The 13,849-nt window shown below is 42.1% G+C and overlaps 1 protein-coding gene across 3 annotated transcripts in view; it reads left to right on the top strand.

Annotated features, from left to right (window-relative positions):
- PMS2 (PMS1 homolog 2, mismatch repair system component) overlaps nt 1–13,849 on the top strand; it is a 46,878-nt gene that overhangs the window by 20,571 nt on the left and 12,458 nt on the right. For all 3 annotated transcript variants that reach the window (XM_017533724.2, XM_017533727.2, XM_017533726.2), the window contains 2 exons: nt 205–360; nt 9,233–10,094. In XM_017533724.2, the coding sequence (XP_017389213.1) occupies nt 205–360; nt 9,233–10,094 (1,018 nt within the window). The remainder of the gene's footprint in view (nt 1–204; nt 361–9,232; nt 10,095–13,849) is intronic.

Here is a 13,849-nt window from a genome sequence, read left to right as displayed (position 1 = left end):
GGGCTGAGGCAGGAGAATTGCCTGAACCCAGGAGGTGGAGGTTGCAGTGAGCCGAGATCGCGCCATTGCACTCCAGCCTGGGTAACAAGAGCGAAACTCCGTCTCAAAAAAAAAAATAAATAAAATAAAATAATAATAATAATAATAACAAATAAAATGAAAGTGAATGTAAACATAATAAGTGTGTTTTCTTTTTTTCCTTAGAATGTGTTGATATCAATGTTACTCCAGATAAAAGGCAAATTTTACTACAAGAGGAAAAGCTTTTGTTGGCAGTTTTAAAGACCTCTTTGATAGGAATGTTTGATAGTGATGTCAACAAGCTGAATGTCAGTCAGCAGCCACTGTTGGATATTGGAGGTAAGAAAAGTACTGTGTACAGCCAGCTTCTAAAGCTTTTAGCTAATGTGTTTCCTTATTTTTTCCAAGGTAAACTTTTTTTTTTTTTGAGATGGAATTTCGCTCTTGTTGCCCAGGCTGGAGTGCAATGGCACAATCTCGGCTTACTACAACCTCCGCCTCCCAGGTTCAAGTGATTCTCCTGCCTCAACCTCCCAAGTAGCTGGGATTACAGGCATGCGCCACCACACCTGGCTGATTTTGTATTTTTAGTAGAGATGGGGTTTCTCCATGTTAGTCAGACTGGTCTCGAACTCTCAACCTCGGGTGATGTGCCCATCTCGGCCTCCCACAGTGCTGGGATTACAGGCATGAGCCACCACACCGAACCCATAAACTTTTTTGGATGTGAAACAAAGTCTCTTATATTATTTTGTCATTTTTTAATGTTTTTATTGAGACAGGGACTTGCTCTGTCGCCCAGGGTGGACTGCAGTGGCGCCATCATAGTTCACTGTAGCATCAGATTCCTGGGCTCAAGCCACCTTCCTACCTCAGCCTCCCAAGTAGATAGGACTACAGGCACGTGCCACCATACCTGGCTAATTTTAAAAATTTTTTATAGAGACAGGGTCTCACTTTGTTGCCCAGGCTGGTCTCAAACTCCTGGGCTCAAGTAGTCCTCCCACCTCAGCCTTGTAAAGTGCTGGAAATACAGATGTGAGCCACCATGACTAGCAACCTATTTTAGGTAGAGGTTGTGTCATACTAGAAAGTATGTAGCTGCAGATTTAAGGTCATCTATTTATAAAGAGGCATGAACACACAGAGGAATATGTAGTAATGTCTTTTTTTGGCTATAATGGTACCTCCAGTTTTTTGTCAATTGTAAACAGATGATGTAATATAAGATATATGATTAGAAGATTCTACAGTGGCTGCATTTTAACTCCCTTGTCATGTTTTTCTTTTTTTTTTTTTTTTTGAGACAAATGTCATATGCCAATGCCTGAGCCCTATCACTTTCATTCCCACCTACTTGATGGCTGTCTGTGTAGCCACGTTATCTTCTTCTCTCAGATAGGACAACCCTGATTCATAAACCTTATTATTAACGAAAATAATCCATTCCTAATTAACTCAATTAACCACCTAGGGATCCATAGCATCTTTGCTGGATTTCTCATTGCCAACAGTATTAATCCTGCTTCACCCCTTCAAACAACTGTGCCACTCCATCCTAAACTCACAGCCCTAGGTGTAACCATCTTGGGCCTCTTGCTAGCAATAGAGCTTAATCTTATAACTAATAACCTCAAACTTGAACACCCATTACACATATTCAACTTCTTTAACATACTAGTTTTTATTCAGCCACAACCCACCGTTCAACCCCCCGACTCAAGCTTATCCACAAATCAAAATATGGCTTCATTTCTACTAGACCTAATTTGATTAGAAAAGTCTATACCAAAAATGATTTCACAAACCCAAATTTCAGCCTCCATCACCACATCTACTCAAAAAGGCTTAAACTTTATTTCCTCTCTTTTTTTATTCCACCGATTTTAACTTTACTATTGATTGTCTAACCTGTTACCCCGAGTAATTTCAATTGCAACATAAATACTTACAAATAGTGGTCAACCAGTAACCACCATTCATCAACATCCATAACTATATAAAGCAGCCACACCTACAGAGAATCCTCATGTAATAATCCCTCCCCTCCCTCTCAAAAATTATTCAACTCCCCACGCTATTAATCATGATTACTACCCCATCGTATTCAACTATCTACCAAGCCAACACTAGTTCCATTAATAATCCTAATAATAAAGCCCCTCAAATGCCAATACTTGACCCTCACGTTTCAGGATATTCTTCAATAGCCATTGCTGCAGTATAATCAAAACCAATCATCATACCACATAGATAAATCAAACAGACCATTTACCCCACGAAAGCCCCGCCAAAATTCAACACAATACCACAACGCACAGTACCACTAATAGTTAACCCTAGACCCCCATAAATAGGAGAAGGCTTCGAAGATAAACCCGCAAATCCTGTAACCAAGAGAATACACAATAAAAACATAGCATATGTCATTATTCCAACGTGGACTATAACCATGACGAATGATATAAAAAAACATTGTTGTATGTCATCTGTAAGGATACTAATGACCAATACCCGCAAAACACACCCATTAGCAAAAAATATTAACCACTTATTTATTGATCTTGACACACCATCTAACATTTCTACATGATGAAACTTCTTGGTGCCTGCCTAATTCTTCAGATCATCACAGAACTATTTTTTGCCATGCACTATACACCGGACACCTCAACCGCCTTCTCTTCAATCGCTTATATCAACTGAGATGTGTACTACGACTGAATTGTCCGCTATTTCCATGCTAACAGCGCCTCAATATTTTTTATTTGCCTCTTCCTACACGTTGGATGAGGCTTATATTATGAATCATTTATATTTCTAGAAAGCGGAAATATTGATATTATTCTTCTACTCATAATCATAGCAACAGCATTTATAGGCCACGTACTCCCATGAGGCCAAATATCATTCTGAGGCACTACAGTAATTACAGACCTATTAGCCATCCCATTGGATCTGACCTTGTGCAGTGAATCTGAGGTGGATTCTCAGTTGACAAAGCCACCCTCACATGATTTTTTGCCTTCCATTTCATCTTACCTTTTTTTCTTTTCTTTTTTTTTTTTTTTGAGACTGAGTCTCTCTCTGACACCAGCCTGGAGTGCAGTGATGCAATCTCAGCTCACTGCACCCTACGCCTTCCAGTTCAAGTGGTTCTTCCACCTCAGCCTCCTAAGTAGCTAGGACTACAAGCGCACATCACCACGCCCAGCTAATTTTTGTATTTTTTAGTAGAGATGGAGTTTCACCATATCGGTCAGGATGGTCTTGATCTCTTGACCTCATGTTCCGCCTGCCTCAGCCTCCCAAAGTGCTGGGATTACAGGTGTGAGCCACCGCACTTGGCCTCATCTTACCTTTTATTATTGCAGCTCTAGCAACTGTTCACCTTCTATTTCTACGTGAAACAGGATCTAACAACCTTCAGGGATTTTGCCAAACCCTGACAAAATCACTTTTCACCCTTAATATACAACTAAAGACATTTTATGTTTAATTTTTCTCCTCTTCCTTCTAATCCTTGTACTGTTTTCACCTGACCTCCTGAGCGGCCCAGATAATTACACTTTAGCTAACCGTCTCGATACTCCACCCCACATTAAACCAGAGTGATATTTTTTGTATGCATATGCAATTTTATGATCCATCCCCAACAAACTAGGAGGCGTCCTAGCCCTCATATTCTCCATTCTTATTCTAGCAATTATTCCCGTACTTAACACATCTAAACAACAAAGTACAATATTCCTGCCATTAAGTCAATGCTTATTCTGAATCCTAGTAGCTGACCTACTTACATGTACATAAATTGGATGTTAGCTGGTCGAATACCCTTTTATTGTCATCAGACAGACTGCATCTATTATATATTTCTCTACCATCCTTATCCTCATACCACTTACTACGCTAATCAAAAAGAAATTACTTAAGTGAAAATGTCCTTGTAGTATAATTCAATACTCTGGTCTTGTAAACCAGAAAGGGAGATCCTTTCCCCAGGACAATTCAGGAAAAGAGCGTTCTCATTTCACTGTCAACACCTAAAGCTGAAATTCTAATTAAACTACTCCCTGAATTTCCTCTAGATGCATTTTAACTATTATGTTAGTATTAATGAGTTACCACTAATACATTAGTGCCTTTATGTACTTCGTGCATTACTGCTAGTCCCCATGAATAATACATAGTGCTATATATGCTTATTCGTACATAGTACATTTACCTATGAAAATACATAAAAACTTCCCCAACATGCATATAAGCATGAATTAACACATCTTCACATCAACTGTTACCACCCAGATTATCTAGACCTTCTCCACATGGATATTGACCCATACTAGACCTCCTTAACGTTACATAGTACATATTGTTGTTCACTGGACATAGCGTATCCTAGTCAAGGAATTTCTCACCAACGTGACTATCCCCTACCAAATTTTGGTCTCTTAATCTACCAACCTCCAAAAAATCATCATTCCACTTGGGTGTGTTATCCGCCTCACTTCAGGCCCATAAAGCTTAGGGTGACTAATGTGAAACTATACCTAGCATCTGGTTCTTACGTCACAGCCATAACACTAAGATCACCCATACATTCCTCTTAAGTAAGACATCTCAATGGTTCAGAGACTATCACCCTATTAATCAGTCACAGGACCACTGCCATGCATTTGGTATTTTTATCTTTTGGGAATGCCCTTGCTCAACATTGTGGAAGGCCTGGTCCCTTCCAAATCAGCTGTAGATGAAATTGGATGTGATTCCTACCAAACCAGTTAATAATCACGCCTATATTGCATATTCCGAGCTAGCATTACAACCATAAGGTGTTAATTAATACATGCTTGTAGGACATAGTAATTAACCAATAGGTACATACGCCAGCACATGTATGCCTACTTTTAACAACTTCTTTCAAATAAAAATCCACAAACCCTCCTCCCATCTCTGACTTTTTTCTTCAATCTAAATTAATGTACTCTCGTAAACCCTGAAAACAAGAGACGAAATGCAACCTAATCAAAACCCAGAGATTATATTTTAGCTGTAACTATCTCAACAGCTACCTCTCAATTGATGTTATTTTCCTAAAAATCCTAAATCCCTCCTACTAAATTAAAACTCCATCTTGTATAATAAATGCAACAACTAATTTCTATCTCAATACTATAACACCTTAAATATACCCTTCTTAAAGTGCTACCCCATGTCTCATATTCTAAATCAACCACACCCTAACTTTAAATAGCATTCTTGGCCAGGTGTGGTGGCTCACGCCTGCAATCCCAGCACTTTGGGAGGCTGAGGTGGGCGGATCACCTGAGGTTGGGAGTTCGAGACCAGCCTGATCAACATGGAGAAACCTTGTCTCTATTAAAAATACAAAAAAATTAGCCGGACTTGGTGGCACATGCCTGTAATCCCACCTACTTGGGAGGCTGAGGCAAGAGAATCTCTTGAACTCGGGAGGTGGAGGTTGCAGTGAGACAAGATTGTGCCGTTGCACTCCAGCCTGGACAAGAGCAAAACTCTGTCTCAAAAAAAAAAAAAAAAAAAAAATAGCACTGTTAACCAAACCTCTGTCAATTCAATTTTTAATATCCTAAGCCCCCAGAACCATATACAGTTATTTACTTCTATTTTCCTTCTTCCTATTTTTTAGCTTTACATTTATATGTTACACAGTTAATGTAGCTTAACTGTTCAAAGCAAGACACTGAAAATGTCCAGATGGGTACACACCACTCCATAAACAAATAGGTTTGGTCCTGGCCTTCTGTTAACTTTTAGTAGATTACATGCAAGCATCCCCGTCCTAGTGAAAATGCCCTCTAGATCACCCAGATCAAGAGGAGCAAGTATCAAGCACCCTTAAGTGCAGCTCAGAACACTTTGCTGAGCCATATGCCCACGGGAAACAGTAGTGATAAACATTTAGCAATAAACAAAGGTTTAACTAAACTATACTAATCTATAGAGTTGGTCGATTTCATGCCAGCCACCGCGGCCATACGATTAACCCAAGCTAACAGAACTCAGCATAAAGAGTGTTTAAGGTCTGCCCTCAATAAAGCTAACCTCCATCTAAGTTGTAAAAAACTCCAGTCGAAATAAAATCTATTACGAAAGTGGCTTTAGTACCCTGAAGACACAATACCTAAGACCCAAACTGGGATTAGATACCCCACTATGCTTAGCCCTAAACTCTATTAGTTATATCAATAAAACCATTTGCCAGAATACTACAATGCTTATAGTCAAGCAACAGCTTAAAACTCAGAGGACTTGGTGGTGCTTTATATCCCTCTGGAGGAGCCTGTTCTATAATCAATAAACCCCGATACATCTCTCCACCTCTAGCCCTCAGCATATATACCGCCATCTTCAGCAAACCCTAAAAGGGTCATAAAGTAAGCATAAGTATATACATAAAAACGTTAGGTCAAGGTGTGTAGCCCATGAGGTGGCAAGAAGTGGGCTACAATTTCTAACCCTTAGAAAATCTCATGATAACCTTTATGAAATTTAAAGATCCAAGGAGAATTTATCAGTAAACCAAGAACAGAGTGCTTAGTCGAATAAGGCCATGAAGCGTGCACACACTGTCCGTCACCTTCCTCAAATGTTCTTTTAGAAATTATTGCTACTAAAAAATTCTATACGCACATATAGAGGAGATAAGTTGTAACATGGTAAGTATACTGGAGAGTGTGCTTGGACAAACCAAAGTGTAGCTCAACCTAAGGCACCCAGCTTACACCTGGAAGATTTCGTCATGACCTGATCACATTGAGCCAACTCTGACCCTAAATCTCACTAAAAATATTATCAAATTATCTTAACCAAACCATTTACCTGAAAAGTATAGGCAACAGAAAGTCTCACCCTGGTGCAATAGAGATAGTACTGTAAGGGAAAGATGAAAGAACTAAATCAAGCATTAAAAAGCAAAGACAAACCCTTTTACCTTCTGCATAATATATTAACTAGAGAACCATAGCCAAGTCCCATGAAACCAGATGAGCTACTCAAGGTTAGCTAAAAGAGCATACCCATCTATATGGCAAAATAGTGGGAACATTTATGAGTAGTAGGGACAAACCTACCAAGCCTGATGATAGCTGGTTGTCCAGACAGAATCTTAGTTCAACTTTAAACTTATCCACAGAATTAGTTAATATCCCTGTAAGTTAACTGTTAGTCTAAAGAGGGACAGTTCTTTAGACCCTAGGAAACAACCATTCTACAGAGAGTAAAAAGTATTATCATCGTAGTTGGCCTAAAAGCAGCCACCAATTAAGAAACCCTTCAAGCGGCGGGGCGCAGTGGCGGCTCATGCCTGTAATCCCAGCACTTTGGGAGGTTGAGGTGGGCGGATCATGAGGTCAAGAGATCGAGACCATACTGGCCAACATGGTGAAACCCCGTCTCTACTAAAAAAATACAAAAATTAGCTGGGCGTGGTGGCATGTGCCAGTAGTCCCAGCTACTCGGGAGGCAGAGGCAGGAGAATTGCTTGAACCCGGGAGGCGGAGGTTGCAGTGAAAAAAAAAAAAAAAGAAAGAAACCCTTTAAGCTGAACATCTAACTATCTCAAATTCTATTCATTCTGCTGAACTCCTAACATCACATTGGACTAATCTATTGCTTGATAGAGTTTCGCTCTTGTTTGCCCAGGCTGGAGTGCAGTGGTGCGATCTCAGCTCACTGCAACCTTCTCCTCCTGGGTTTAAGAGAGTCTCCTGGCTCAGCCTCCCAAGTAGCTGGGATTGTAGGCGCCTGCCACCACGCCCGGCTAATGTTTGTATTTTCAGTAGAGATGGGATTTTTCCAGGTTGCCCAGGCTGATCTCAAACTCCTGAGCTCAATCTATCCTTCAGCCTTAGCCTCTGAAAATGCTGGAATTTCCTGACTTCTAACAATATAGTTTAATCTGTTTTTAATTTGAAGTCATTCAGTCTGTACTTTTCTCTGATTTGTTTCTTTCTCTCATTATTTTGTTTGTGAGATTCACCCAAGTCATACGGCAAAATTCTTTCATTCATTCACTATACAGTGTTCCATTATAGTCAGATATCATAATTTATTTGTGAATATTTGAGTTGTTTTCAGTTTGGGGCTATAATGAAGAACCCTGTCAGAAATATCCTCATCCACCTCTTTTGATGAGCATAGATAGGCACTTTTTTTTTTTTTTGAGACGGAATCTTTTTTTTTTTTTTTTTTTTTTTTTAAAAATTGAGTTTGTTTTTTTTTTTTTTTTGATACTGTTGCCCAGCTGGAGTGCAGTGACGTGATCTTGGCTTACTACAACCCCCCTTCCAGGCTCAAGCAGTTGTCCCACCTTAGCCTCCCTAGTAGCTGGGATTATAAGTACCTTCCACTATGCCTGGCTAATTTTTTGCATTTTTAGTAGAGATGAGTTTTCACTATGTTGATCAGGCTGGTCTTGAACTCCTGACCTCAGGTAATCTGCCCTCCTCAGCCTCCCAAAGTGCTGGGATTACAGTGAGATTGAGATACTGTGCCTGGCCGATAGGCACTGCTGATAGGAGTAGCTATGCTGGGTTGCAGGTGTGCATACATTCAGATTTAGGAGGTACTCCCAGAGAACTTTCAAAGCAGCTGTACCAGGTTCATTACTACCAGTGGTATTTAAGAATTCCACTTGATCCTGAATTTTGTTAGCATTTGTTGTTTTTTTAATTTTACCCATTCTGGTGAGTATATGGCCAGATCGTATTTTATGTGTGTGTGTGTGTGTTTGTTTCTGAGACAGAGTCTTGCTCTGTCGCCCAGGCTGGAGTGCAATGGCGCCATCTTGGCTCACTGCAACCTCTACTGCCCAGGCTAAAGGGATTCTTGTGCCTCAGCCTCCCAAGTAGCTGGGATTACAGATGTGCCCCACCACACCTGGCTAATTTTTGTATTTTTAGTATAAATGGGGTTTTGCCATGTTGTCCAGACTGGCCTCAGACTCCTGGCCTTATGCCATCCACCTGCCTTGGCCTCCAAAGTGCTGGGATAACAGGCGTGAGCCACCACATCTAGCCGATATTATAGTTTTATTTTAAACAATGAACTGTGTTCATCTGTTTAATTAGCATGTGGCTCTCCTCTTTTGTGAAGTGTCTGTTCACGTAAGTACATCCTCTAACCATTTCAGGATAGTCCCTGACCCTCTTCTCCATTCATGTTTACTTAGGTAACTTAATGAAAATGCATGCCACGGATTTGGAAAAGCCCCTGCCAGAACAGCAGGATAATTCTCCTTCATCAAGGACTCGAGAAGAAAAAAGGGACGTGTCCATTTCCAGACTGCGGGAGGCCTTTTCTCTTCATCACACAGCAGAGAACAAGTCTCACAGCCTGAAGACTCCAGAACCAAGAAGGAGCTCTCCAGGGCAGAAAAGGGGTATGCCATCTTTTAGCACTTCAGATGCCATCTCTGACAGAGGCTCCCTGGGACCTCAGAAAGAGGCAGCGAGTTCCAGTGCGGGACCCAGTGACCCTGCAGACAGAGCGGAGGTGGAGAAGGACTCTGGGCATGGCAGCACTTCCGTGGATTCAGAGGGGTTCAGCATCCCAGACACAGGCAGTTACTACAGCAGCGAGTGTGTGGCCAGCTCCCCCGAGGACAGGGGCTCACAGGAATCTGTGGACTCTCGTGAGAAAGTGCCTGAAACTGACAACCCTTTTTCAGATGTGGACTGCTGTTTAAACCAGGAAGATACTGGATGTAAATTTAGAATTTTGCCTCAGTCACCTAATCTTGCATCCCCAAACACAAAACGCTTTAAAAAAGAAGAAATTCTTTCAAATTCTGACATTTGTCTAAAGGTAGTAAATACTCAGAACGTGTCAGCCTCTCAGGTTGATGTAGCTGTTAAAATTAATAAGAAAGTTGTGCCCCTGGACTTTTCTATGAGTTCTTTAACTAAACGAATAAAGCAGTTTCATCATAAAGCAAAGCAAAGTGAAGGTGAACAGAATTATAGGAAGTTTAGAGCAAAGATTTGCCCTGGAGAAAATCAAGCAGCTGAAGATGAACTAAGAAAAGAGATAAGGTAAAGTTTTAATTTTTTAATTTTAAATTTTTATTTATTTATTTATTTATTGAGATAGAGTCTTGCTTTGTCACTCAGGCTGGAATGCAGTGGTGTGATCTCAGCTCACTGCAACCTCTGCCTCCCAGGCTCAAGTAATTCTCCTGCCTCAGCCTCCCAAGTAGCTGGCACTACAGGCTCGTACCACCACGCCCAGCTAATTTTTGTATCTTTTTTTAGTAGAGGTGGGGTTTCAGCATATTGGTCAGGCTGGTCTTGAACTCCTGAACTCGTGATCCACCCTCCTTGGCTTCCCAAAGTGCTGAGCTTATAGGTGTGAGCCACCTCGCCGGGCCTATTTTTATTTTTTTGAAATGGAGTCTCGCTCTGTTGCCCAGGCTGGAGTACACTGGTATGATCTTGGCTCACTGCAACCTCCACCTCCCAGGTTCAAGCAATTCTCCTGCCTCTGCCTTCTGAGTGTCTGGAATTACAGGTGTGCACCACCACGCCTGGCTAATTTTTGTATTTTTGATAGAAAGGGGTTTCACCATGTTGGCTGATCTTGAACTCCTGACCTCGTGATCTGCCCACCCTTGCCTCCCAAAGTGCTAGGATTACAGGTGTGAGCCACAGCTCTTGGCCAGGTAGTTTTTTCTTAAGTGTATTTCGAAGCTGGGTGCAAGTGGTTCACACCTGTAATCACAGAACTTTGGGAGGCCGAGCCAAGGAGGGAGGATCACTTGAGCCCAGGAGCTCAAGATCAGCCTGGATAACATAGGGAGACCCCATCCCTACAAAAAACTTGGCTGGGCATGGTAATGCCTATTGAAATTCCAGAATCTGCGCCCAGTCAGATGCTGTTCTCTGTGGCAGGACATAGACTTCAATAACATGGAAGACTTGGGTCTTTTAGGCCAGCACCAGCTTTTGAGAAGATGATCTATGTTCTGGGAACCAAGGCATATTCAGACAGTTCCTGGGAGAGCCTAGAATCAGCCCCAGGGGAGGTGAGATTTGTGCTGGTTTCTGGCATGCTTCTGAGATGTCCTTTTCCTTCCCTCCTGCGATGTGAGAGTCCCTGCATCATCACTCACTCTGGCAGCTTCTCTCCATCCAGCAGGCTACAGCCACTCCTGCTCCAAGGAGGCCTGAAGCTCAACCTGAGTGGGTAGGGGCCTTTTACAAGAGTTTCTTTTGTGAGCACTCTCCCTCTTCCCTAGAGGTAGTAGCATTTTCCATTCCTGTATTTCCTAGCATAGTAGTTAACCACCTTTTACTAGTTTGTAATGCTTTATTATACATTTTTCCTCTTCAGGCCTGCCATGGTGGCTCACGACTTGTAATCCTAGCACTTTGGGAAGCTGAGGTAGGAGAATCACTTGAGGCTAGGAATTTGAGACCAGCCTGGGCAATATAATGAGACCCCATCTCTAAAAAAAAAAAACAGATTAGCCAAGTATACTGTTACATGCCTATAGTCCCAACAGGAGGCTCACTTGAGCCCAGGAGTTCGAGGCTGCTGTGAGCTATGATCATGCCATTGCACTCCAGCCTGGGTGACAGAACAAGTCCCTGTCTTTTTTTTTTTTTTTTTTTTTTTTTTCAGGACTTTTCCTTTTTTTTTTTTTTTTTTTTTTTTTTTTTTTTTGAGACGGAATTTCACTCATGTTCCCCAGGCTGGAATGCAATGGCGCAATCTCGGCTCACCGCAACCTCCGCCTCCTGGGTTCAGGCAATTCTCCTGCCTCAGCCTCTTGAGTAGCTGGGATTACAGTCACGCGCCACCATGCCCAGCTAATTTTTTGTATTTTTAGTAGAGATGGGGTTTTACCATGTTGACCAGGATGGTCTTGATCTCTTGACCTCGTGATCCACCCACCTCGGCCTCCCAAAGTGCTGGGATTACAGGCTTGAGCCACCATGCCCGGCCCAAGTCCCTGTCTTAAAAAAAAAAAAAAATCCCTGTTAAAATCACTGGTGTGATTTTTGTCTCTTGATTGTACTCTGACATGTCAGAACGTGTCAGCCTCTCAGGTTGCTGTAGCTGTTAAAATTCGTAATGGAATTGGTACCAGGAGACAGACCCTCAAAGATAGGATTTGGGGACTGGTTTGGTTATGACTTGGACTTGAGCTCTGTACTGAGTTCCTCGCCAGTAGGAAATGTGGGTTCAGTAATCCATGGCATGTAGAGGCCTCACAGTTCACCAGACTGTCACCTGTGGTTGATTGTGATGATCATGAGCATGGTGGCATGGGACTGGGTCTTCCTGGAGCATTTATAGAAAGAAACAACAGTCTCAGCTTCTTTTTTTAAATTTTTTTTATTTTTGAAACAAGAGTTTTGCTCTTTCACCTAGACTGGAGTGCAGTGGCATGGTCTCAGCTCACTCCAACTTCTGCCTCCTGGGTTCAAGCGATTCTTCTGCCTTAGCCTCCCAAGTAGCTGGGAGTACAGGTGCCCACCATGACGCCTGGCTAATTTTTGTATTTTAAGTAGAGATGGAGTTTCACCATGTTAGTCTTGAAATCCCAACCTCAAATGATCCGCCCACCTCGGCCTCCCAAAGTGCTGCGATTACAAGCATGAGCCCCTGTGCCCAGCCTAATCTCAGCATCTTTCATCCTCAGTTCAGGCCACCAGGTGAGACCCCGAGAACGTCCGTGGCTGCTTTCACAGTCATTTCTTGTAGTCACAGCGCTGGTAATGAGGAAAATCCATTTTCACCAGGTTTAATTGTGTGGGACTGAGAACTACAGTGTCAGTTTCTCATGTGAAGGTTAGGGGTGGTGTCCATCTTTTGTCCAGATTGATTAAGATAGTGTTTAATGGCATTAGGTGTTGAAGCCACCCAGCAAAAGACCCAGTGTTGGGCCTGGCAGAGAGTAGAAGGATTGATATCCAGAATTGGCAAAAAGGTATTCTTAGACACTGTTGGTGGGAGTGTGAATTTTCACAGATTTCCCATCAGAAAGAACGTATGTAATCCTGCCTCTAGGGTCTGTCTCACAGAAATATACCCACAGGTGAGTAGGTTTATGTACAGAAGTATTTGTTGCAGCTTTGTGTGTACTATTGAAATTGGAGACAACTGAAATGTCCTTTATTAGAGAATTTATCAAATTTTGGTACATCCATGCAATGAGTTCCTGTATGGCCATTACAAAGAATGAAGTAGGACGGATGCAGTGGCTCACGCCTATAATCTCAGCACTTTGGGAGGCCGGGACAGGTAGATCACTTGAGGTCAGTAGTTGGAGACCAGCCTAGACAACATGGTGAAACCTCATCTCTCCTAAAAATAAAAAAATTAGCTGGGCATGGCAGCATGTGCCTATAGTCCCAGCTATTCCGGAGGCTGAAGCAGGAGAATCGCTTGAGCCGGGGAGACGGAGGTTGCAGTGAGCCGAGACTGCACCCCTGCAGTCCAGCCTGAGCAACAGAGCGAGACTCTGTCTTAAAAAAAAACAAAAAATGAAGTAGATCTATGTGTACAGATTTGAAAACATCTCTCAGATGTGTTAAGTGATGATAGTAGTACAGTATGGAGAATTAAGATTTCATTTTTGTTTTTTAAAATTAAAAAAATTATATAGGGCCGGGCGCAGTGGCTCACGCCTGTAATCCCAGCACTTTGGGAGGCCGAGGCGGGTGGATCACGAGGTCAAGAGATCGAGACCATCCTGGTCAACACGGTGAAACCCCGTCTCTACTAAAAATACAAAAAATTAGCTGGGCATGGTGGTGCGTGCCTGTAATCCCAGCTACTCAGG

Source organism: Cebus imitator, unplaced genomic scaffold (assembly GCF_001604975.1).
Source record: "Cebus imitator isolate Cc_AM_T3 unplaced genomic scaffold, Cebus_imitator-1.0 Scaffold82, whole genome shotgun sequence".
NCBI lineage: Eukaryota > Metazoa > Chordata > Mammalia > Primates > Cebidae > Cebus > Cebus imitator.
The sequence above is the reverse complement of the archived record's forward strand: the minus strand, read 5'-3'. Positions and strand labels throughout refer to the sequence as shown.